Raw genomic sequence first — 27,423 nt, 5'->3', positions numbered from 1 at the left:
ACCGAGACGTGTCAGAAGACAGTTTACTGCAGCACTTCTGAGCTTAATCCCTGTTATCTAACCCCCGAATGCAAGAGCCTCTACATGCTACACTTCAGTCTCTTAAGCCATAAACTATGGCCACGCCCCTCTCTGCTAGCCCGCACGTAACAAATCAATTTGTCTTTTATCACCATGAGTCTAACAGTCATCTCTTATTTCTCTCCCATCAGGGCATCAAAAGAGCTCATGATCCCACTTCCAGCAGGCCTCTTGAAGCTATCCTCCTTTCTGTAAGTGTTTGACTTTTCCCTTGGGCTGTTCATTCTCTCTCACCTAAATTGCTAACCACACTCCATACTGCCAAATCTGACACACCCCAAGCCATCCACTCTATCACTTTCAATTGCCTAAGTCAAGTGCCCAGGCTCGTGGCTTACTCAAAAGTCGTTAATAACTCTCCAGGCTACCCCACTGAATATGGGTATACTAGAGAGGCACACCCATAGTTTCTCTCCTCAGAAACTAAGGCTGGGATGTATTCCCTTTTATAAAGCAATACACGGTGGAACCAGGGGAGAATTTTGAGAACTGATAAGGGCGCTGCCTCATGAAGGAACTAAACAGTCCATGTAACTGCTAGATGACTGGGTTATCTCTCGGGTGTGTGACTGCTGAAGAGCCAGTTTGGACAGAGCTCGCTTGCTATATGTATTTCACCTCCTTACCTTTGGGGAGCAAGAGTTAATTCCATCAGGAAGGGCCCAGAGCTCATCTTTTGATAGTCTGCTCTTCTTACAAGATCTTTTAAGCATTCCTTTGTTCCTCTTCCACTTTTTCTTGGGTACAGCAATCTTCTTCCTTCACCTTCCTCTCAGTGTCTGTTCTGACCCCAGCTTCACCACCCCCCCTCCATTCCAAGCTACTACCATCACCAATCCCAGAGCACAGGACCCAGAAGGCAGGGACTAGCCCTGTGCACCTTCAGTGGGAGTGCCAGAAAATGCTCTTTCCGTTCATCTTAAAATTCACCTCACAGAGATAGCACCTTCCTCTGAACCTTTAAGACACACATTTCTATCATGCCTCAGAGATACTCAGAAGAATACTTAGAGTACTCAGAAATAGAGTACTCAGGGATAGAGTACTCAGACATACTCAGAGATACTCAGAGGTAGAGTACTCAGGGATTGAGAACTCAGGGATGGAACACCCAGAGATACTCAGAGGTAGAGTACTCAGATATTTAGAGATAGAGTAATCAGAGACAGAGTACTCAGATTCTCTCTAGAACTTTATTCTTCTTGTTGTAAAAAGTTCTTCTGTGAAAAGTTCAGGTTCCAAGAAGGCAAACAGCGGGTCCTACATGTTACATATGGTTCCATTACCTGGAATCTACCTACTTAGTGAAATATATGTTTATATATGTTTATGTGATCTTTCTCCAAACCAAATTCTTCCAAGGTCATTCTCAAGATCAATATAAAAGGGTTTTTTACATTTAAAAACATCAAGCAGGCTTCAGGAAGTCTATCGTCCACCCATTTGGTGCTTCCCTCAGTGAATCCTATACCCTGGACCCAGGAGGCTGCTCAACATTTACCCTGGATCAACAAGAGGTATTGCATAATGATCAATCAGGCAACTGACTTCATTAGCCAGTTCTAACACATGAACAAATATCAAGAAAGTAAGATAGTTAGTCCTTTCCTTTACAGAAAGCTTTAAGTGATCGAGTATTATATAAACATTTGTCAACAGCCAAGGCCACGAATGTCCTGCATCCCCTTGGGTTCCTTAGCACCACGCCCAGCATCAGTGAGAACTCCACGGATGCTGCCTGAGTTGCTGGACCCTGGACCCTTATTTATCTAGTAAGTGGATGTGTTTCTCCTTGAAGATAAAAATGAAGAATTGAAAAATGCAATCACCTTGTCCCACTTAGAGGTTCATCTTTACTGATTTACCCTGAAAGTTTCCCTAACCACTTCTAAACATATAGAAGATCATGTTAGCTACTTGTGATCATCATCCTAAGTTAGATCCAAGGGGACCTCAGGACAGTCCCACCATAATGAATAAACTCTGGGACTGATGCAGGCTCTGATTTCACCTGTCACCTGTCACAAGTGAAGACTGAACAAATGTGGAGGGAAGAAGGAGGGGAAACAGACAGCTAATCTTTGGCACAAACGTTCCAGAGAGAAAATGATGTCTAGTTAACATCTTGTCTTATGTTTCTTTATCGGACAGACATAACATAGGTAATTCTAGAGTGTAATGAGTAAAGGAATGAAATATACTTATCAAAGGGAGATTCTTGTGCATGTGCTGATGATATGGGCTGAATTATGCCTTCCATAAATCATATGCTGGAGTTTTCATTCCTCCACTCTATACTGTGGTGTATGACCTCATCTGGGAGTAGGGTCTTTACGGAGGTAATCAGGTTAAAATGACGTAATCAGGATACATCAATTCAATGTGACTAATACCCTGATAAAAGGAGGAATCTGAACACAGAGACAGATCCAGAGGAAAAATGACTATGTGAAGATGGGAGACTGGAGTGAAACATCTCCAAGTCCAAGAATGCCAGGGCCAGTGGGCAAACTACAGCAGCTAGAAGAAGCAAGGAAGGACCCAAGCAGTGTAGGCCAGGACTCTCCCCAACAGCCTTAAAACACCAGCCCGCCTCCTCTCAAGTAAGACTGACTCAACTTTTAAGTTATTAACATACAGAATGATGGTTTTGTCCTGTTTCCCTCCATGTGTAACATTAAACTTTGCTTGTGTTGACACCTCCTCTTCCATCCCATATTTGATCAGCTGCAGGAGAGGAAGGTCTGGGTAGCAAAGAAAACTTTCGTTTTTAAAGCTTCCTAGGTGAGAATGTAAGAACGACCTGAGATTATGTAGCTAACTTTTCCTCAAACATCAATAGAATAGGAAAGAAAGAAAAGAGAGAGGGAGAGAGGGAGGGAGGGAAAAAAGAACCCCCATTTCAGAAATATGAGGAAAACTCATCCTATGTGAAATTCAGCAATAGGCTAAAAGATTACTCTAGAAATGGAATTTCAGGATGAATTGGTATTCTATTTTTTTGTTTGGCTGATAATTTACAACTAAATAATCCCAGACAGTTCTCAGGTGCCCAACTGTATCTGAGCACATGGGTCTTTGGGGACCAGCAAGACAGCCCAGAAATTAAAAGCACTAGCCACACAAGCCTGGCATCCTGAGTTTAAAATCTAGAAGCTAGGAATGGGAGAAAAACGGACTCCACAAAGTCATCATCTCATCTGTATGTGCACATGTGTGTATGCACATACATGCATGCACACATGAGCACATACATTATATATATATATATATATATATATATATATATATAAATGCTTTTCTGAGATGAAATTTTAAATTTTTAAAAATCTTTTCTATTCATCTCCAGTAGTCTGAAAAAAATAAATTTAATAATAATAGTACGTGACACTCCAGCTGTTATAACTCAGCAAATATCCAAGTATTTACATTCAAAGAGATCCATAGCCTCTGAGATCTGATCTACATAAATTTAAGAGAAAAAAATGTTTTCTCCTCTTTTCCCTTGTTTTACTTTAGAGAAAATGGTCGGCTAATAATGGACAACTATTTAATGGCTGAGATGTTTATACTGTCAGAAGTCTGCAGGTTTCTTTTTAGATTTACTTTTATTACTTTTAATTACGTGTAGGTATGTGTGTCTGCATGTGCGGGTGTGCACATAAGTGCAGATACCTGAGGAGGTCAGAGGCAAAGGGCCACCTAGAACTGGTGTTACAAACAGTTATGAACAGCCTGATGTAGGTGCTGGGAATGGAATGACTCCGGAAGAGCAGTAAGTGCCCTTAACTACTGGTCCATCTCGCCATCCCCTGCAGATTTCTTAAAAACATTAAATCTCTTCATACTTAGTAATTCCATCACTTCAAATGTAGCTCCAAAGAGTATATTAAATCTTCAATTATAGATAGATAAAATTCAGAAGGTATTTAGCTTTTATATTACCTAATTGCTTGATAGGGCAATTTTTCTTTACTTTAGAAACAATGCAAGCTTATAACACATATAAAGACATAAGGAAAGAGTCCCCATCCTACCCTATTCTCTGTCTTTCCTATCAATCTTTCTTTTGACATTTTTTAAAGTTTATTTTTTCTTAGAGAGTGGCAAGGCATTAGTATACCTGTCAGCAGATGCAAGACCCTGGGTTCTGAGTTTAATCTCCAGCACTGAAAATAAAATTAAAAATTAAAAAAAAACAGGAAATGAGAAAGGAAAGAAGGAAGGAGGGAGGGAGGGAAGGAAGGAAGGAAGGAAGGGAGGGAGGGAGGGAGGAAGGGAGGGAGGGAGGGAGGAAGGAAGGGAGGGAGGGAGGGAGGGAGGGGAGGGGGAGGGATGGAAGAAAAAAGGGAGGGAAGAAGGAATGAAGGAATGAAGGAAGGGAGGAAGGGAGGGAGGGAGGGAGGGAGGGAGGGAGGGAGAGAGGGAGGGAGGGAGGAAGAGAGTGTTCTAGAGAAGGTCAGAGCTTCAGGGTTTCCTGTCTGTTTTGTGCTTAAGGCAACGTGGGAAAGAAGACATGCATATTTCAAAGGCGAGTTATAATAATCATTCTTACCACAGGGCCAGAGGCTTTCTTTCCCTGTTCTTAACTAGTAACAATTCCTAGAGCAGTCATGGACTAAAAGACGACACATTCTGACTAGGTGCTGGAGTGACTTGAACATGCTTCATTTAAGATGTGTGTTTTCTTTTTCCAGATGCCTCTGGGACTCTGCACAGCTCTAGTAAAGATAAATACACTACTTCCGTACCTTCTTCACGAAGCAATTACCAGTGAGTGCAAAGGTGGATGAGAGCTCAGGGAGCTGAAAAGAGAACTGAACAGGAAATACATGGTCCTAAAAGCTTAATCAGACTTCTGAGAGCACTTATTTTACTCATGTGGAAAGCCAGGGAGGCAACCCGACTAGCAGGAGTGGGGAATAAGTAACTGCCAGGGCTTGGGTCAATAAATACAGCCGATGTTCTGTCAATGGTATGTGCCAAGTTCTGATGCAATCCAGAAGTCAACATTCCATGTTGAGCCAGCCTCTCTGCCCTCATGGCTTATATATTTATCATATCTTAACAGTCTATAATTGAATATTTGATGTGAGAGACAGATGTTTTGATGGACTTGACTGAGTTGCTAGTGACTCTTGTTAAGGTAAAAAAAATCTCTTGCTGCGTGAAAAAAAGACATTTCTCGGAAAATGCAATCCATAATACCAAACTCAAGGTTGACTTATCAGACGGGTCAAGTACATGACTTCTGAATCCACTGATCATTACTCAGGAAGCTGGCACTTCAGGCAGACAGAAACTGCTACAGTAACTGGAGGCCACAACAAAGAGTAAACGAGACCAGTCAGGTTATTTTTTAAAATACTGTTAAATACCATAACCTATCACATCATAGACCAGCACCAATGGAATGGAGTCCCAAAATGAAAATTTTCTTTCAGAAATCTAGAACTCCATGGTGGAAGCATCTTTAGGATGTCAATGTAGGGCTGGGTTTGGTGGCTTGTACACTTAGGCAAGAGAGTCAGGTGGATCCCAAGTTCCAGGTCAACTTGAGTTATGTGGGTGAGACCATGTCCCAAGAAGAAAAAAAAAAAAAATTGAGGGCTGGAGATGTAATTGAATGATAAAGCAGTTACCTAATGTTTCAAGGCCCTGGTCCCATCCCCAGCACAGGGAACAGGGGCTTCCAATCCCTAGTGTTCAAAAAGAAAAGAAGTCAGAATATCTAACAAACATCAAACCTACTGTTCGGCCTGGAACATTTATATTTTGAATAAAGGCCTTTCAAGTAGGAGAGGGAAGCACGTAAATGAAAATATTTAACTGCTATTCTACTCATGTTTACCTTGTAAGAAATCTTCATTGTGCTCAGTTAACTTTCAATAATGGAGACACATTCACATTCCATAGGTCAGAGAAAGCCAAGGCTGTTTAAGTGGATGGTTTAACACTTCAAGGAAAACTGGATTACGGGAAAGTCAAGTCTCTTTTTAAAAAGCATATTAGGAGGCATTACAAAAATAAGGAAGTGGTTATAAATCTGATTCCAAGAACGGCAACTCCCTTGTATGGACAGAGGAAAACACCAGGGCAGGATAATTACATTCCCATGCTGAGAGCATAAAACAGCAACACGTACACACACCACAAGCATACACAAGCCACAAAGGCCAAAATTGCATTGAAAAATGTGTTTGGGTGAGGTATTCCGTTAAAATCAGTAGTGTCAAACCATAGCAAATAAATGGTAGACAGCATCCTCAAATACATGGTTGTTTGCACACACCAGAAGAAGGTGAGGAAGTGCTCATGCGTGAAAGGCAGGAAAGAGGCCGTGGATCCCTCAATGGCCAATGCAAGTGGGCCATGAAGTGTGGAGATTCACATCTCTAGTGTAGACATCCATGAGCAGCTTCATTTCATTCTCAGCGTTGACGTCTGCTATTTTGACCTGCTTATTGCTCTTCAGGCTCTAACATACCACTGCCCAAGAGAAATGCACTGTAAGTCACAGTTTATACTTCCTGACAGCCCACTTCAACAAAGAAAGTAGTGAAATTAAACTTGAGTAACATGTTATCTGACCTAATGTAGCCAAAGTATCACTTCAGCAAAAAAAAAAAAAAAAAAATCAAAGAGTAGTTTTCATAACTACTAGATTATGAAACTACATTTTTCATACTAAAATTTCACTCTACTTTCAGTATAGCTCAATTTCTATGTTACACGCTCATTTGGAAATACCTGACATGTATTCACATTCCATGAGCCTTACACTGAAAATAGATGCACATACCCACGCTGCGTAATACCCAAGCTAATATTGAGTATCTTTTTAAAATTTAAACCCATAAAACAAAACTGAAAAGAAAATAGTTGAGGTCCTCAGAAGTAGCCCTAGCCACATTTTTTTTTTTTTACATGCTTGACAGGAGAGGACACTGTCAGACCAGTACACCACTGTCGACCCAACACGAGGCTAATTCTTCATGCTCTCCTCATGGAATATGAACGTCCACATTGTAACTGAAACTGCCCCATGGTAAGGATAGCAAGCCCTTCCTTCTCCAAGCATGTTTTGGAACTAAGCTTATAGAATATGGAGATAAAGGAACTACTGTTTAAAGAAAAACAAAAGTGGGGGCCGGAGAGATGGCTCAGCACTAAGAGCACGTACTACTCTTGCAAAGGACTCGGGTTCAGTTCTCAGCACGCACACTGGGTGGCTCACAACAGCTTGCTCGAGCTGCAGGGGATCTGAGGCCTCCAGTCACAGGCACTGCACTCATGCGCACAAACCCACAGATGAAACACGCATACACATAATTTAAAATTCTTTAAGTGTAAAAACAATGTATTTAGGACTGAGGATATAAGTCCGTAATAGAGCAATTCCTTAGCATGAACAGAGCCCTAAGTTCAGTCTTAGGGTCTACCCCCAAACAAACCAAACCAAAATTTCTAGAACTTTGAATTTAAAAGTATTTGGAAATGGGAAAAAGAAATAATAATATCTTTTGCATTTCTGTCTTTGATAATCCTTAGTTTCCCTAAGAGGTGGGTCCTGCGAGCATTCTATATGCATCCCTATGTTCAAGTGCACTTACCTGTTTGGGAGGAGGCGAGCGGAGGTCAACCTTAATCGCTCTCCACCTTTTTAACTTTCTAATTAGCATATGAAGTATTATTATAGGATTGCAGTTCTCCTTTCCTGGTGTCCCCATGCCCAGCCTCCATCTCCACTTGTAACCTTCCCCTAATCTCTTCCTTTTTCATATCCCACATGGCCTTTGTCCACCCTTGTCCTTCCCCATCATCTGCTTTTACCCTTCGCTGGCCTCCTTTTTAGTTCTTAAAGCTTTACTCACATTTATGCACAAGTGTGGGCAGATACACACACACACACACACACACACACACACACACACACACACACTGTAGGGTGGGATCCACATACCATACAGAACATGTTGACCTTGTCTTTCTGAATTTGGTTTACTTCATTTAACATTACACTTTCCAGATCCTCCTACTTTCCTACAAAATCCCCAGTTTACTTTACCAGAATACAATTCCAATGTGTACATGTATAACATTTTCATTATTCACTAGTCTGTTAATGGACATCTAGGCTGGTTCCATTTCCCTAACATTGTGACTAGAGCAATAATGCACAGATGTGCAAGTATCTCCCTGGTACAACAGGGAGTCCTCTGAGGTACTCCCAGGAGTGGTAGAGCTGGGTTACATGATTTGAAGTCACTTGAGAAGCCTCCAAACGGATGTCTACACTGCACTAGTTTGCACCTCTACCAATAGCAAATAAGAATTCCTCTTTCCCCACATCCCCGCCAGCATTTGTTGTCAGATGTCTTGGCAACTGCCATTTTGACTGGGTGAAGTGATATCTCAAAGTAGTTTTAATTCATATCGCCCTAGGGATGGTCCACCTCTCTTCTTAAGACAAGAACTCTCACTGCACCTGGAGCTCAACAATTCAGCTGGACTGGCTGGTAAGTTCTCCAGCTCGGCTCCTCTCTTCCCCTTCCAGTGTCACAGTTACAGATGTAAGCTACCACATCCAGCTTTTATGTGGGTGATGGGAATCCAGACTCAGGTTCAAATGCTTGCACAGAAAGCAGGTTACCCACTGAGCCAACTACCCGGCCTACCACAGGCACTTTCTTTCTCAAGCCCCGTTTTCCTATAAAGAACCAGAGGATCTGAGATAGTGAGGGTACAGAGCTTGAGCTTAAGTGACCAACTGAACCAACTGTTGGGTTATACTTCTGAGTCTGTCCACAAAACAATGGCCAACTATTCAAACAGGAAGTTATTATTTATTTCCTGGTTGAGTTTAGGAAAAAGAGTTCCAAGAAAGATCACCAGTGGGTGTGTTCATCACCACACTTGACCATATATCCCTTTTCTCCCCAAGACTCATAATCACTCCAGTCTGGGTGACTGATCAGTCTCAGCAGATGTAGGATCTCTGGTGGGTGGGCCTTAGTAAGCAGTCATTTGAAAAGCTTTCTTGGTAGGTACAGAAATATAAAGATTAGCAACTACTGAGCCAGGTAAAAATCCCAAACTTCAGCTGCTTCTAAACCACCTAGGGGTCGGCACAGAAAGACAGAGCACTAAATAGGATTCCTCCCAAATTTACCAAGAATTTGCATTGCCAACAAGCTCCCTAGGTGTGCTGATGGTCCAAGCATCACCCTTGGAAACAGACGCACTTGACTAAGACAAGAAAATACCCACCATGACATTAGTGCAACTTACTAGAGCTTGCCTCTGGGCCCTCAGAAAGTAACTGCTTCAGTGTGGAGAAATGAAAGCTGACTCTCCTGGGCTGATTTCCCATGAAACTACCAAATCTTAAGCCTCAGGCCTTATAGCCAAGGCCTATAACGTTTTTTGGGGAAAAGGCCTCAAACATACATTTGTTAAAGTAACCCAAGTCTTCACAAATCTTAGATCTGCCCTTGAAGGCCTCTCAAGTATATGTATGTTTCCTAGGAAGAAAAAGGTATTATTTTTCCAACCATCACAAACACATTTAGAACTGCTTTTATTCTCAATAACACACAGAATAGCTTTGTAGATTTCTGCAACATTTTAAACAACTAATGGGCAGAGCCAAAACACACTTGGCCTATTTTTTACTTCAAATACTCTAGTACCTTCTATTTTTTTTATGTATTTAAAAGTATCACCATGGTGACTCTCCAGGAGAAATAGTTGTGACCATCCTTATTTCCACAGATTTCTCCACCAACAAAAAGTAGCATGTACCGCACGTATTTAATTCATGCACGTTGTCATTACATAATATGCAACCTTGTCATTGAGATTCTCTCCACTTAATACGTACTTTCCTGACGGCTGCATTTTGCAAGCTTACTTTGAATGACTAGAACAGTATTCTCAGGGTTGTAACAATCTGCCTACTCCTCCCATATCTGGGTCACTCTTAATCCTTCAGCACAATAAATATACAAGAACAAATTCTCCCTTTTTTCCAGGATTTGGTTAATGGGGCTTTCATTAAAGGGTCAAGAATCAGGAGCGTGGCCAAGCCAACAGGGCTATTTGGAAACACAATTTGTGGAAGACGGAAGCCTCAAGGAGGCAGAGCTTTCAGGAAATACACATGGCCCGGTAACTGGAGCCTGTATCTGTCTTGGGGCTTTCTTGACTACCTGGAGACTTTCTTCCCCCACTAGGAGCAAATGGTCCAGAATCTTCTGACAAACTATGGCTAACTCACAAGCAGAAGAGTGAATAATACTATTACAACATTCTTTAAATGGGGTTGAAGGGGCTGGATGGACGGTTGGCTCAGTGGTTAAGAGCACTTGTTGCTCTGGTAGAAAACCCAGGTTTGATTCCCAGTACCCACATGGTAGCTCACAACCCTGTGAAACTCTAGTACCAGGGAGCCAAAGCCCTCTTCTAACCTTCTCAGGTTACCAGGCATGCACATGGCGCACAGACGTACATGCATACAAAACATTTGTACACATAAAATAATAATTTTTTCTTCAATTTTTAAATGAGGTTGAAGACAATTAGACAACTGTCCGATCTAAATCTGAACCTGAGCACTGTCAAATGTGTTTCTAGCAATGAAGCAGGGTTCTGAATTAATGACAGGTAGGTTCTTATATGACCAATAAGACAAAAATGCCAGACAATACGCCAGGTTTCCAAATTTAGGTGATTCTTAGCCTCCAGAAAACTGGCTACTTAATTAGTATACATGAGGTCTAAGTTGATAAACAATGTATCGTGATTCTCCAATCACTTGAACGAATAATAATACAATAAGAGGTAAAATCGTCAGTCCTTCGTATTCTTGAGTTCTACATCCACAAACTCAACTGAACACATTTAGAAAAAGTATCTATACCAAAAAATATACAGATGGGTTTATGTGTAAACTCTTGTTTTATTTTCTAAATAATTCAGAACAACTGCTTGCATAGCATTTGCACTGTATTGGGTATTTTAAGAAACCCAGGGACAAAGTAACATATGAAAGAGGATTCAACAGGTTACATGAGAATACTATGTGGGTTTTCTTTTTAACAAGACACTTGAGCACCCACAGAACATGGTGTCCATGACCTGTCAGTAATTCACTCTGTAATTTGGTCATTAATTCATCCACTACAGTGACTGCTGCTAAGAGTTTGGCTGTGATAACCCCACAAACCCAAGACTGCTGCCTACCACTTCCCCGCTTCGACCCACCTGTCTGCCATCCTGAACAGCCTGATTAGCTTTCTAAATATACTTAAAGCAGGAATCCACAGTAACAGACCTCCTGTGACTCCCATGAGGGTGGGTCTTACTAAATACCACATCCAGGACTCCAAATACAATCCACCTCCTAGCATACAGCTATTCCGCCAAGATCCCCAAACTAGGAACCACCATCCAAGAGAAACTATGCCCTCACCTTCGGAGGGGGAAATCATACCCCTTGTTATTTTACAGACAGCTACTCCACACTCCTAAGGTCTCAGGTCCGACTGTACTACTCTTTTGCTCCACCTTTCCCCAAACAGGTCTAACCACTTTGATTTCCATATTCTCCGCCCACTCTTATCTTTGGCAACAAAACTTTATAGACTGATAATCCTGGACTGGCCGGGCAGGCCTCACTGAAGCATGTTTTGGTCAAAGTTTACCCTGGATTATCAACTTTCAGTTGCCACTGGCAATAGGAATGAGGAATTTGAAATTCAATTCCAGGCCTTGCCTCAGTTGGCTGGAATCTCAGTACTCGGTACCTCCTGACAACATCCATGGGCATGCACAGCCACAGCTCTGCTTACTCTGGGCACCCTGGAGCCAAGACCCCAGGGACAAGTCCTAACGGCCACTTGACTTTGGTGATTGGGATAAATGTTAGGAGTTGAATTCACTTGTTGAAGTCCTCTCCCTGAGGAATAGGGTCAGCACAGAAGGAATTCAGTATCAACAAGGTGAGCGTTAATCAGCATAGTGTACTTCCTATGAAAGAAGAAATTTGGGCGCAGACATGTGCACAACGTGCACATTTGGGAATGAAGGTTAAGTAACAGAGCAGGGACCAACTGCCAGAAACCGGAGGCAAGCAGAGATTCTCCCCCGCAGCCCTCAGAAAGAATGTCAGCTCAGTCCCCTACACAGAGACAATGGGATACGGTAAATCTCCCCCAGGTTTAAGGCACTCTGAAGAGTTGGTGGTACCAGCTCCATCAAAGCAACACCAATTCTCTGCGTCTCTTCGGCTGGACAACGGACAAGAACAGCTCTTCTGGAATACAGAGGAATCAACAAATTGTAAGCGAAACTGCTTGATTTCCACTTGGCAGGAAGGCGCACCGTACTGTGAAATTATTCCTTATTAAGGTAGAAGAGCGTCACCTCCAGCTGCTGTTTCCCAATGTGTGCCCCGCCAAAGCGCCCAGTGACAGGCAGGGCCAAAAGAATCCCACTGCAGATTTCTCAGGTGATGAGGGGCACTTAGCCTGGGCTGGCAGGGTGTGGTCACATGAAGAGACCTTCCTTTGCACTATCAACCGGAATCTGGCTCCCTCCCTGCTCTTCACTCCACACCCACTCAAATCCCATCCTTTCCAGCAGCAGCCACCACCCTAGCCTTGGCCCTAGGCCTGGCCCCTTTCTCTGGTTACAGCTTCTCAAAACCCCCAATCATTCTACTGCCAGAATAGAATCATGTCAAAACCTCATTCTTCAACTCACCCCACCCAGGGCTTTCAACGCTGCTCAGAGCCGCCCATCTCTCTCGGCAACTTCCTTTCCTACTAGCTGCCCATACAAGCCTCGCTCTTTAGTTAGATCTCTTCACTCTATTTCTACTTTTGACATCCGGACCTCATCATTACTGGATTCCTCTATTAATCATAACCTGCCCAATCGAGTTGGTACAGCCACGGGTTCAGCTCTCTCTTCCACGACGCTTTCCCTAAACTCCTATATTGCTGGGTGTGCACACTCTAGAGTTCATTTTGAATGGCAAAAGGTCAGTCATCTGACCTCAGCTAGACAGTAAATACCTTCAGGTCATTCATCCCTTACTGATGAATCGTGTTAGGCACCAGGATTTATGATTTACCTTTAATTTACTATGTGCCAGGTTTCATCTTAATCTTCATGTTGCTTGAGAAAGTTAAAGATCAGAGCAATTATGGAAGTTACTGATATCACAGATACCAAAGGGTGAAAGCGACATGGATAGAAAACAAGGGAGCAAGATGAATAACCAGACCCCAAAGAGTAAGGATTAAGAGCTGTAGAAAAGATGTCAGGGGCTGGAGATATGTCTCAATAGCAAAGATCTTACCTAGCTTGCAGGAGGTAGACCTAGGTTTAATATACACACACAGTCTCTCAGTCTCTCAGTCTCTCAGTCTCTCAGTCTCTCTCTCTCTCTCTCTCTCTCTCTCTCACACACACACACACACACACACACACACACACGCACACGCACACGCACACGCACACGCACTAAGATTGAGCCTTTCAGCTGCTCAACAATTTTTGTGACTTAAATTAGTTAAGTATGTCTGTGAAGACTGTGGATGACTCAATGCCAATGTTATAATAAGAACGAGAATTTAAAACGATGCCAAAGCTAACCAAATCAATTAATCTAACGTAAAACCAAATTTAACAAACTTAACTACTACAGTAAAATTTAAGTGGGATAAATATAATGTCTTGATTTTGAGTTCAACTATCTGATTGCATAAATATATGAAAAGAAACAGCAAGAATCACCTGGGGGGAAAGAATTACTAATAAATCCAGTATGAATGAAGAGGGCAATGTGACTACCAAGACGGCTAATTAAATCTCAGAGTATGCCAAAGGCAGAAGAAGTCTAGGAAGCGAAGATTATCCTTATTGTTATTTTGGAACAAACCTAGAGCTCTGCTCAGAATGCTGGGCCACAACTTGAGGCTTAAGCTGTAACCTAGGTTCAGACCTAGGTTCAGATGGAACTCGTTGACCTAATTAAGAACACTCAGATTTCAAAATTTCATAAATTACACATTGTGGTGGTCTGAATAAGAATGGCCCCCATAGGCTCATATATTGGAATGCTTAGGGAGTGGCATTAGGAGGTGTGGCCTTGTTGGAAGAAGGGCGTCACTGGGGTGTGGCTTTGAAGTTTCAGAAGCTCAAGCCAGGCCCAGGGTCACTCTCTCTTTCTGGATATAGAATTGCTACCTCTCCAGCACCATGTCTATCTGTGAGCCACCATGCTTCCCGCCATAATAATAATGGACTAAACCTCTGAACCTGTAAGGCAGCCCCAATTAAAAGTTTTCCTCTTTAAGAGTTGCTGTGGTCATGGTGTCTCTTCACAGCAATAAAACATTGACTAAGACACACATTGACAGAATGCATGGACTCATGATAATGTAAAGTTTATAATATGTAATTGGAAGACGACATAACTCCCCATCTTTTCAATGGAGGTGTGAGATCAGATTATGGTTATTTCTAATCTATGTAAGAAACCTCAAAATTATAGCTGTAAATAACACTTAAGCAAACCCTTATCTTTTCAGATCAATTAAAGGACTACATTACTAGCTTTGAAGGAAAAACTTGACTGATTACCCAATGTCTCTAGCTGATAGCATCCATTAGGCGTCTCTATTCTTAGCTTGGGAAAGGCATTTACCTTCATGCGAAACAGCTGACTACAATAGGTTTTCACCAACACAACACTATTAGCAAGTAACAACCAAAAGCTATTTGGTTTGCAACTGAGTTGCAAAAGTACTCAACACTTCAAGAAGTCACTAAATAATTGAGAACATTCTGGAACACCTTCAATATTCAAGTTCCGATGAGAGTGTGGGAACTGCCTATGGAGATGTTAATTGTCTCTAATATCCATTCTCCTTGGCCCCTTGAGGTTCAGCTAGTCTTGTGGATGACCGAGAATATAATCATCACCTGCCTCCCCTTTGAGTTTTACAAGAAGACAATGAATTGTACCACCTAGGGTACCTTTTTTTTTTTTAACAAAAAGGAAAATGTTATACTTGGCTTTCTTGAAAACTTAAATGTTGACTGTGCAAGAGAGTCAGCAAGCCCAGAACAGTACCATCCAACATAATTACAACGGAAGTCTTACAATAGAAGACTTACATCATTTAAAAAAGTTTCTGGGGCCAGGGAGACGGCTTGGTGGAAAAAGTACTAGCTGTGCAAAGCTGGAAGGGAAGACCCAAGTTCCATCCCAGAAACTAACATAAAAAGCCAAGGGCAGTGGTGTGTAGCTGTAATCCCAGCACTCCTATGGCAAAACTGAAGGCGGAGACAGGAGAATGGCCTAAATGCTAGCCAGCTAGCCTAGAGTGCACAGCCCAGTGGTACAAACAATCAGAGAGCCAGCAACAAGGTGGCAGGCAGAACTGGCTGTCACTCCTCCATATACATACCACGGCACGGGTGTAACTGTGTGCACTCTCGCCTCTCAATCTCTCCCTTAAGTACTCGTGCGCACACGCACACGCACACACACACACAAAATAAAATAAACTTGTGAAAGCCACATTAAAATATCTAGACAGAAGCAGGTAAAATGAACTTCACTGGTTTATAAAACCCCACCGTCTAGACCATCAGCACTCTGCTGAGCAATTATTTTAAAATGACACAAGATGTCTTAAAAAATATTTAACATATGAGAGTGGGGCACGGTTCAGTGTCTTTGAAATCTGCTACCATGCTTTATGCTTTTGGTTCATCTCAACTTAAATCAGCATCATTTCAAATGCGCAGGAGCCACACGTGGCCGCGGCTACTGCCAGGTGCAGGGCACAGCCCTAGAGGGAACAGCAGGGCAGCACAGCTTGGGGCCCAGTGCAAGCTATGCATGCAACTGTGCTAGACACCTTTTGGATGCTTGGAACCTTCACTTCAGGGGAAAACAGAGCCACTGCATTTTGGCATTTTAACACATTATCCCATCATTAGTTGACACATCCAGTGGGTTCCAGAATCTTGCTCCTCCCTGGTTATAAAAGTATGACTTCAAAGAATGGATAGCTTCATGAGTTGGCCTTTAACTCATGTCAAAAAAAAACCTCCAAAAACAAAGGCTGAGTATAAATGCTGTGTCCCCCCCGTCAAAAAAAATGAGCATTGGGAAACACATTTCAAAGTAAACGTACCCAAGGAGCGTGATGCAGCTACTCGGCCTTTTTCTTGCTTTCGGTCTGTACACCTCCCAGCAGAGCAGCCCACTGGGAACCCCGGGGAAGAGCTGGAGACACGGGCTCAATGGCTCCAAAGAAAATGAAAAAGCAAAAGAACACTTTCAGGCAGCGTTTCCCAAAACAGGGAAGGCATTCTCAGCAATGGTGGGAACTGACATATCCTATGAGTCAGACCCAAGGCCCTTCCTCCTGTCAACGGTGGTAGGAACACAAGCAGAAACAAAGCCCTGACCAACGTTCTTAACGACATCATTGGACATTTGGCTAATGCTACCCCATGGCCATATAAATGAATCTATCCAGCTTTATACAGCAAACATCTTTGTGCAGAGAATCAGAACCTCCACTGTACGATTCAGAAGTAATTCCTGTTCCATCACCAAAGAGAAATCGCACAAGGAATCTGTCAAGCAAGAAAACATGGAGATCAACAATAGCCCTCACTGAAAACGATCGTGTAATTAATGCCTAACAGAGAGATAAGAGACAATGGTGCAGATGACTCATTTGCTCTGAAGATGATCAGATTTTCCCAAGTTTTAGGGGGTCAGGGTCTGCATTTCACTTTGGTCTCCAGCTGGAAAGTATCAGGTTGAAGGAAGAACCAGTTTGGGGTAATGGTTGAAGCTGGGATTCACTTAGCCAGCCATGGAGCATCACACAGAGATGTATCTCTGGCTCCAGTGAAAGCAGAAGCAATGTCTGGCCTCCCTTTCAAAGCTGATCTGAGATGTATGTGGCTCTAGGCAAGCAAACCACCCAGGATTTTCCCAGCTCTTTCCCTACCACAGAGGAAGGAAGGACATTGACGGTGGTGAGCTTGACTGCTATGGACAAGCTTGGATTCTATAAAACCATTGTACAAAATCACTATACATTTTTTTTTCTTTTGAGGAAGGGGTATTGCTGGGATTTGAACCCAGGGCATGCATATGTTAGAAAAGTGTGTTACCCTAGCCCACGGTACAGGCTTATTTCAGCTTAGGGCAACAGGTAAGATTTTATTTCGTATACTTTGAAGATTTGAAATTTACAAATGCTGATGCCCTGTGTAAGTAGTACAAACTACCCTGTAAGTAAAAACCCCAATATGAGACTCACATCTTAAAAGTGACTTTCAGCCTTCCTTAGTTCCTCTGGAAAATGCTATCATTGGATGGCCTTTACCTGAGAGTCTGAACAGAAAATGACAAGCAGCATGCAAAGGGACTTGGCACAGTCCCTGGTACCTGGGGGTGAGCATGCAATGCATGAGAATGCTCCTCACTGTTATCGTTGGTACATGAACAATTAGTAAGTGTTCACGCTATGGCTGGGGAGATGGCCTGGTGGGAAAAGTGCTTGCTGTGTAACTACGAGGAACTGAGTCTGGGTCTGTAGCACTGTACAGAAGCCAGGCACAGCGGTGCATGTGTATAACCCCAGCACCGGAGAATGTGGGGAGCACAAGAGGATCTTGGGAGATTGCTGGTCAATCAGCCTCATCAAACTGGCAAGCTCTGGGTTCAGGGAGGAACCCTGTCTCAAACAAACACATGAGTAAATAACTAAAGTATGAACATGCAATGTCATTGACCTCTGGCCTCCACGTGTGTACTAACAGTCACCTGTACACACGTGCACAGACAGACATACAATACACACACGGGGGGCAGGAGGAGAGAAAGAAAGAGAACTGATAAAAATTAAAAAATGCGGGGGGCTGGAGTGATGGCTAGGTGGTTAAGAGCACTTCCTGATGTTCTGGAGGAACCAAGTTCAATTCCCAGCACCTACATTGGGTGGTTTATAACTACCTGTATCTTCAGCCCTAGGGGATTTAGCTCCCTCTTCTGGCCTCTGACACCACATACATGTCACACACACACACACACACACACACACACACACACACACACAAAAAAAAAAAAAAAAAGATCTTTAAAAAGAGAGAGAAATGTTTACTCTGATTTCTATGCATTGGGTTAGAATACTCACTTCAATATTGTCATGCTCCGACCTCCTTCTGAGACACTGGAAATCATCCCCAAGATGAATGGTAAGGTCTCTAACTGTGTGTACTTAGTGGAAAGAGGTGGGAACTGCCTGGCAGTACTGTCTAACACCTTTAATCCCAGCACTCGGGAGACAGAGCCAGGTGGATCTCTAAGTTTGAGGCCAGCCAGGTCTACAGAGCAAGTTCCAGGACAGCCAGGGCTATATGAAAAATCCTGTCTCAGGAAAAAAACAGAGAACCTTAAAAACTATTCTAGAATAGAAATGTATTATAGGTTGAATTGTGTCATGTCCAGAATATTTATGTAGAAGTCCTAAAGCCTCCACACCAGAATGTTATCTTACTCAGATTAAGAAGTAGAGTTTCTACATTTAAAAAAAAAAAAAAGCCTATATTAATCTAGTTTAAAATGAGGTCAACAGAACGGGCTCTACTCCAATGTAACTGGTGTCCTTATCACAACCAGGAATGTGGACACATACACGCACACAGCGAGAATGTCAAAGACGAGGTCTAGAATTGGGACAATACGCCCACATGCCAAAGGTTCCTGGTAAACACCGAGAGTCCAGGAGAGGCACACAATAGGCTCTCCCACACAGCCTTCTCCACACCAGCCCTACCACAGTTCCAGCCTCCAGACCCAAGAGACAATAAATTCCTGCTGTTCAGGCCACCCAGCTTGTAGCACCTTGTTATGGCACCTGGCCAATTAACACAAGGTGAGATCAAGCAGCAAGAAGATTCTCTGCTTCACAAGGTCTGACAGGACCTGGAAAGTATGCAGCCCGACAACAACCTACTGACATTCTCTCCGAGTCTTTAGGGGAGTCTCCTGTCTCCACCCAACGGGGCCGGTCATCTCTCATACATTTTTAAGTCATGTCTCTGCAAAAAGAGGGTAGCTTGAGACTGGCCAAGGCTAGGATGTCTACAGAGAGACCACGATTTTAAATAGTCCTCGTGTGTGTGTGTGTGTGTGTGTGTGTGTGTGTGTGTGTGTGTGTGTTTCATGCGAGCGCGCGAGCGCACACAGTGACTCAGGCATTCTTACTATAAATGACTAAAAACTCTGAAAAAAAAAATACCCTGGCAGCAATGTTGGTTTTCGACCTTCATGAGAACTATAATCTCAACAGGCAACAAGTTCAGATCCTGACTGAGCAGGATGTGTCTGGTTCCTCAAGATTCAGGGGGTGTGGGTATTTCCTTGGCTTAGGACTGCAGCTGACAGGAGTTGCTACATCCAGGTATGCCATCAATTTAGTCTTTTCTGAATGCAGTCACTTTAAAGCGGCTGCTCTGATTTTCTCCACGCTATATCTGCCATTTCCTTCTTATAATGGAACACATAACTGGGAATAAATCTTTCATCAAAGCAAACACACACCCACAAAATAAACTCTGGCTCCCTCAATCACACTGGAATGGCACTTCTCAAGGTTTGTGACAAAGATCTTTCAGTCCCATTTCCCATCCATCCCTCCAACTTCTACCCATTTCACTCTGGCACTAAAAATTGTCGTTTGCGAGGAAATTCCCAAAGCCAGAGTGTTTTACTTGCAAAGGGAAACCCCAGCCTTTCTGGCCTCATTGCTCATGATGACAGCTGATTTTTCCACATAGAACTACATGCTAGTTGCTGCAAATATTTAAAGAGGTAAAGGGGCCACATGAAACTAGACGATAAAAGATGTAGACGTATATAGTCAGGAAGGATATAAATAATGACGGTTTGGACTCAGCTTATCTCATAAGCATGAACGTCAGCCTCTGCATCTGGAAAACTGAATGCATACTTCAGGGTGTTCTTGCTAAAATTCTCATAGCCACACCCCAAACCGAGGCACTCTCCTGAGTTCATCAAGTCTTACTAAATACACTGCCAAGGACAAATTTTGAGATTCAACGTACTGAGTGAGTCTTTGCTCCCCCACTCCTCCAACTTCATCCTTCCCACACATACCAATCCCCCTGGTTGAAGCTCCACCTTCACAAAGCTCCCCAAATCCTCCCACTGTCAGAACTGAGAGCATCTATCACCAGGCTTCCCAGTCTGTGAGTCCCCACATCTGGCTGTGGTTTGGGGGCAGAGTTAGGCTCACCTTAAAGGTCCATTCAGTATCCATGTTCTATTTGTGTTTTGTCTTGAGTATTTGAGGCACATGTTTACCTCTCCCCCTACTACTTAGGTTTATCAGCTTCTTGGGGTGCGGTGGGGGGAGTGGGGAGACAGATTCACTGCACAGCCAAGGCTAGCCTTGAACTCCCAATCTTCCTGCCTTCACTTCCCATGTGTTGGTCAGGTCTGCATCACCACATCCTTACTTTCATTCAACCTCCCCCCACTCACACTTTGCATTCCTTCTGTGTCTTCTTCTTCTCTGGTGTCTATCTCAACCATAAGGATGCCCCAAATCAAGTTATTAATGTAAACTAAAAAATGGCATAGTGGTAGTTTGAATGTAACTGGTCCCCATAATCTCACAGAGAGTGGCACTATTAGGAGGTGTGGCTTTGTTGGAGTTGAGTATGGCCTTGTGGGAGGGAGTGTGTCACTGTGGGGGCGGGCTTTGAGGATTCCTGTGCTCAGGATACCACCCCATGTCTCAGTCGCTCAGTGGACTTTCTGTGGCCTGCAAGATGTAGGACTCTCAGCTGCTCCTCCAGCACCACTTCTGCCTGCACGCTGCCATGCTCCCCGCCATGAGGACGATGGACTGAACTTCTGAAACTGTAAGCAAGCCACATCAATGAAATGTTTTCTTTATAAGAGTTGCCGCAGTCATGGTGTCTCCTCACCGCAATAGGTTTCCTCACAGAAACCCTCACTAAGACAAGCATCCCCTACAGAAAGCAGCTCTTTAACTCCTGTAGATCCCTAAATATACTTGAGATCTAACCACAGCCCACAGCATCGCACCGAATCCCCCATGACATACATATAAGCCTGCCTCAGTCAGGAAGTCAAGCTGCGGAGTCTTCCAGAAAGCACACCCCTGCTGAATCTCCACCTCCACGATGGTCCTGGCATCGTAGCAGAGTGGCCCGAAGGCCACCCACGGGGAACTCCTTGCTGCCACTCTCGTCCTGTGGCTTACTCCTGAGTCTTCTTCTCAATGGCCACAAAGTGACCTGGCCGCAGCCCTCCCAGCCTGGCTGAAATGTGATCACATCAGCGGGTCACCTGTCTTCCCTTTATGCAGTCATGAACCTGATCTGCCATCCTCGGCTGCCTACCCTTAGAAACACAAAGAACCCTTTCTTCCCTTTCTTCCTTGCACAAAGACACACAGAAACGTGGGCTGTCCGATGGCCCGGGACACTCGAGAGACACCACGCGCTTCAGTAAAGATTACAGTTTGGCTCATTTAAGGGAACACCATCATTGGTAAACCCGTTTTTCTTGGGAATATGTAACCGGTAACGCATACAGACATCTCAAAATGAAAGGCACGCCCTTAAAAAGCAAGCCTCCCAGGTCTACTCACTCCTCGCTCTGGTTCCTTCCTCCGAGGCTCTCTAGCCTGTAAATTATAAGATCTTTCATTTTATCATCTGTAAGTTCCTTAGTAAGATGAAGAAGTAATGACCAACTATTTGTCTTCTAAGCATCAATCCCTGAGATGTGTGCCTGACCCCCACCGGCACATTTAACTTTGGATGAAGACCTATGATCAGAAGAAGTAAGACAGCTGTCCAAGGCCATGAACCTCAATCCAAGTCCAAAGCTGCTCCCTGGAATCACTACTATTTCATAAACCCAAATCTCCACCACAAGCTCCTACAATCAGGAAACCTGGACTTCCAACACCGGGCTGCAAAAACTAGTTCCACAACTTAGAGCTACAGGAATCCAGAGAAAGTGTTGCATCTCTCTCGGCTTCAGTTCCTTAATCTGAAAAACTGCTTAATTATAAAAACCCACCACATGAGGTTAGTGGCAAGAATTCCCATCAAGTGCCTAGTGCAGTATGGAGTATCTGGGATAAAAAATCTGTTAGCATCAGGACCGCCATATGGCTGGTTAACAGACTGGGGTTTGTTTGGAAAGGGCTTTCTTTTTCTGTCTTTATTCCCTCCATGTGCCTATCTAGTGTTGGCGCTTGAGGAAACAATTTGGGATAAGTCTGGAAGCCCTGCAGATTGGGCTGGCTCTAGTCATGAAATTTCTTTTGCTCTGTTCCTGCTGGGCTGTTCCTCGGACATTCCTTCTTAGCACTCACTGCCAAAATCGAGACCTTTTTGCGGCCAAATCTCCCGAGACTTTTACTAGTGTTATTATTGTGATCTTTTTTTTTTTTTTTAATTCATGGAAATATTTCCATTTTTATTTAAAACTGAGATTCCAGCAACACCCTCTCTATGGCCACCAGTTTAAAATTGTTCAACCAGTGCTATAGGAGCCTCCTGCCCCAGTTCAGAGATCACACCCCCTACACGATGAGATCCTGCCTGCTACAATAATCTCAATGTGGACTGATGGAAGCAGTCCAAATTCTCCTGGAACAACTTCTCCCCCCTTGGCAGTCCTGGAAACTGAACACAGGGCCTTATGAATGCTGGGCAAATGCTCTACCACTGAGCCACATTTCCACCCCAAATTCCCTAATTTGGTAATTTATAGACTGGTGTCTCTGGAACTTGGCAAGACTGTGTGTCACTCGCCTTTCCTCTTTAACAAAGGTGGCATGCAGGCTTAGAACCACTGGCCAGTGGGTGAGCAGGGTAGAGTTTTCTTGGGGGAGGGGCACCTGAGGAAGTGTCATCATTGGACCTCTCTGGGGCAAATGGTGGAGCTACCTGATCTTGCCCAAGCCACTTCACATTCTCTGAGTGGTAGTTAATTTACCGTAAGAGTGAAGTGACCTTTTCCCTAAGATTTCTTGATCTTGTTGTTGTTAATGAGACAGGACTTTGTAGTCCTCCGCAAAGCATCTTGTCTGGCCTCTTATCAGAGCAGTAAGTACACAGCAACATGTCACAATGTAGTCTGAGAGATAAGGAGGTATGTATGCATGCAGCACACTAGCCATAAAGACGCGGTCCCATTTACTGCAAACATGGAATGGTGCCAAACTGCCCAAACGAAATTCATGGCAAAGCACAAAAACCCAGGCTCACCTTTCATTATGGAGTCTTAAACAGTAACTAATAGAGCAAGTGTATTTTGAAAGTGACTTATATGGGCTTCCAGCTAATGCTCTTCCATAAATTTCTCTCAAGCAACAGTTTTGCTTTAAGCCTTAGGAATCAGCTTGTTACAGGTTAGGGGGTAAGAATTTGTGAAAATATCACTATGCAACCCCTTGCCATTTTCTCTGATGGGAGAATTCTGACACTATACCCAGTTCTCCCAATCCTGAGTCTTCTATGATGGACATCAAGTGAGAGAGAACCCTAGGAATTTGGGGGGGGGCATGAAGCAACAGTGAACAATAAATACTGAGTTCAAGTTTCTTAAAGACCAAGAGGAACAATGTTGATGATGTAATTCCTGAATCACCCCTTTTCTGGCCAAGTGTGGCAAGTGAACATTTACAACGCAGGAGGGCAGGAGGGCTGCCATGAGTTCAAGACCAACCATTTATACAAAGTAAGATTCTTTCTCAAAAAAAAAAAAAAAAAGAAAACCTAAAATTAATTAATAATAAATGTAAATTAAAATTATTAAAATGACATTCTAAGTCAGAATCTTGGCAGCTTTTACTGATTCTTTAATTTGACTGTTCCTTTCTCTACATGACACAGACCTGAAGAATTTATCACGGGCTGTTCTGAAAGCTGTACACACAAATAGCAAACCTAAAGCGCGCTCATTCACAGACGTCACGTTGAGCTGGCGCCTGGTGCTTCAGGAATCTGTAGTTCATTAACCCAGAGCCTTATCAGGGCAGGAGCAGGGCTGTTTCTGAAGGCCTGTGGAGCATGGTGGAGCAGCCAGAGTGTGAGTCATCATGTACTTACATCACTCTTTCTAAACTTCGCTTTCAGGCTCTTCATGTTTAGTCCATTCAGCCTTCCAAAGTCCTAGGAGATTTGTCAACACCTAAGCAGAGGGAAAAAAAATAATGAATGAATGTAGATTGCCAAATAAACACTCCAGATTTTCTCCCCTGGTTGGATTACAACACTGGGCATGAGGAGGAGGCAAGGTTGGGCTGATCACTGTCAGTGAGCAGCTGGGAAGCAGTGAAGAACATAAGCTCTCCCACTCACGATACGCACCCTCGCTCCGATGGCCCTTCTGACAGGTATAAATTAGAAGAAAAAAAAACCTTTTATCTTCCTCATTTATTTTACCTGACATAGAAGAATTACATATACTCACCACAGAAAATGTGATATTTAGAAATATGTATACGTTGTAGAACAGCAAATGAGCCAATTAATCGGCACATTACTTCACACATTTCCCACTGCATTATAATGAGAATCGTTTAGCCCTAGCGATTTCAAGTACACACACCAGAATTTACAGGAGTCACCAGGCTATACAACAGAGCTCTGGAGTCCATTCCTCTTTTGATCAGCATTTACTCAATCCCCTGTCTTCTCACCATCAACCCCTGGCAATGACCACTCCAGTCAGTGATTTAGACTTTTGGATTCCATACATAAGTTACGAAGCAATTAAAAGCAGAATGTGTGAGGCACGCCTTAACTATCTGTGCTGCTGTGGTTGGGGTGTGGCTTGCCCGGGGGACTGCAGGGTTGGAAGCTTGGTGATATGGGAGGTGATGGAATCATTAAGAGCTGAGGCCTGGTGGGAGGTCTTTAGGTCTTTGGGAGAGCGTTCTCTGAAGAGAGTACTGGTCTCTTGGGGTGAAGAGTAAAATGACTCTTAAGTCTCTGCCTTTCTAGCAATATGAGCCTTGGCTTTTACAGGACCTCCCAACACTGCTACAAGGTCTTCTCTGATGAAAACATGCCTTTGAACCTCCACAACTGTAACCTAATAATCCTTCTTTCTTGATAGTGCTACCCAGGCATGGGTATTTTATTATAGTAATAAAAACCAAACTAATACATGACTACTTGAAGTAATCTCTTTATAGATCCTCCATTTTGCAACTATACAATTTACCTCCTTTTGAAGGCAGGAATAATAAATGACAGTAGAAAAAACGGTTCCTACTACACATGCTGTTCATTCCTTACTTACTTTTCCAGGGTTTGCCTCTCTCCTCTGCTTCTCTTAAACACACAGTGTAAGCTGGGCGTTGGTGGCGCACGCCTTTAATCCCAGCACTCGGGAGGCAGAGCCAGGCGGATCTCTGTGAGTTTTAAGCCAGCCTGGGCTACCAAGTGAGTTCCAGGAAAAGGCGCAAAGCTACACAGAGAAACCCTGTCTCGAAAAACAAAAAACAAAAAACAAACAAACAAAAAAAAAACACCACAGTGTAGTTGGTAGAAAATGCCAGGAACAACAAAATCTCCCTCATAAATACCCAATTCCTCAGGGGACCCACTCCAAACAATGTTAAGACTCTCCCAGTCCTTTTTCCTTTTTGAGATCCAGCAACTCTTAGTTGGTGCTGGAAGTCTTCAGCAATTACCACTCTTAGAAGACGACATCTCTGTCCCCTAGAAACTGGATGTAAGGTTTTCGGAGTAAAACAAAAAATGGTGTACACACACACACACACACTGAGAGATGTTGAGATGCTTGTCTGCCATCATGAAGCATGCTTTCTTCACTGCCCTATATAATTTCACAATCAAAACCCAAAATCCAAAGCCTGTGTTAAAATAGAGTGCAGAATTTATCATTTTCATTAACCTAGTCTTAAAAAAAAAGCAAAGTGCACTTAGGTCAGAAAGACAAAATAATCCATGTGAAAGTTCTCACCACAGTTAAGTACTCAATACATGGCAAAACTCTACTTCACTGAAGTAGTCATGGGTAAGCTTCTAACTAGCAGCACTGTAGCTAAGAGTTACGGAATAGTGGGAAAATGTTTAACACTCCTGGCTATTATTTTTAAAGTCTTTCAAACCCACCTTGTGTTATGCCACAGTCTTATCTGAAATAAACATGATGTATGAGGTAGACACAGGAAGTGAATGACTCTACTCATCCCTCTCCCTATGGTCTTATGGCTGCCTCCACAAGTCACCCTACATGCTACCCTCTGATGTGTTCGCTTCCATCATTGTTGATGCCATCAAGCAGAGCCTTTGGATGAAGGGCATGAAAACAAGGTCATCATAAAGCATTTAGACGGCATTTATTTGGGGGTCTCATGCCATTGAGTGAGGCCTTTCAATGTCCTTTCAATCTTCCCAGCCTCCGCAGAAGGGACGGAATGTATGTTGCCTTGGAAAGTGCATCGATCGTAATTACACACTGTTAATTGCTGAGGACTTAACCACAGAGTACCTAGAAGAGGCATACAGTGAACAAGGAACACACTTGTCAAAGTGGACCTCACTGATAAACCAAAACTGAGCTGTTTTTGTCCATGTGAAAACCACTTTTTTTGATGAAATGAGTGCAAAATAGAAATAATTATAATCAAGTACTACCAAACTGTCACAGGCCTAGGGCTTCTGGACCAACTATTTCTAAACAATGGAAACCATCCTTCAAATTCAATTCCTCCCACTGTCTCAAAATAACCAAGGAAGGAGATGAAATCAATGCAATGGAAAGGGAGAAAAGAGAAGCCACAGCTGTGAAAAACCACAAATTGTGTGGCCCACCAAGGCAGAACCACCCAGCATTCCTTCATTAACAGAACAAAAGGTCTCAGGCAACAGTGGGTAAGATTTTTTCATTTGAGGTCATAGGGGTTATAAGGATGTTGGGTTTGTGTATGTGTGTTTACCTTTGGCTTTCCTCTTTTTTTCCCTTAAAGCCAGGCAGTGAGAAGTATGTGGACTGTTATTTGGAGAAAATTAAATAAATAAAGTAACAAATTCCAGAAGTTCTCAAGGGAAGGTATGAACTACTAAGTGAACATTTTCCTGGAGCCCAGGATTTGACTGGGTGGTCCGTGGGTATGACTCCACGATGAGAGACCAGTGCTAAGGGGCAAGTGCTGGAAACAGATTAGTAACCCTAGAAACAAGGCCTCTGAC

The 27,423-nt window shown here is 43.2% G+C and overlaps 1 protein-coding gene across 1 annotated transcript in view; it reads right to left on the bottom strand.

Moving 5' to 3' along the window:
- Positions 1-27,423, bottom strand: part of Rai14 (retinoic acid induced 14) — a 148,232-nt gene that overhangs the window by 94,796 nt on the left and 26,013 nt on the right. Inside the window, exon 2 of the mRNA XM_059276774.1 lies at positions 24,307-24,388. Coding sequence (XP_059132757.1) covers positions 24,307-24,342 — 36 coding nt within the window. The 5' untranslated portion in view covers positions 24,343-24,388. The remainder of the gene's footprint in view (positions 1-24,306; positions 24,389-27,423) is intronic.

This window comes from Peromyscus eremicus, chromosome 11 (genome assembly GCF_949786415.1).
Source record: "Peromyscus eremicus chromosome 11, PerEre_H2_v1, whole genome shotgun sequence".
NCBI classification, from domain to species: Eukaryota; Metazoa; Chordata; class Mammalia; order Rodentia; family Cricetidae; genus Peromyscus; species Peromyscus eremicus.
This window is presented reverse-complemented; position numbering and strand designations above follow the sequence as displayed.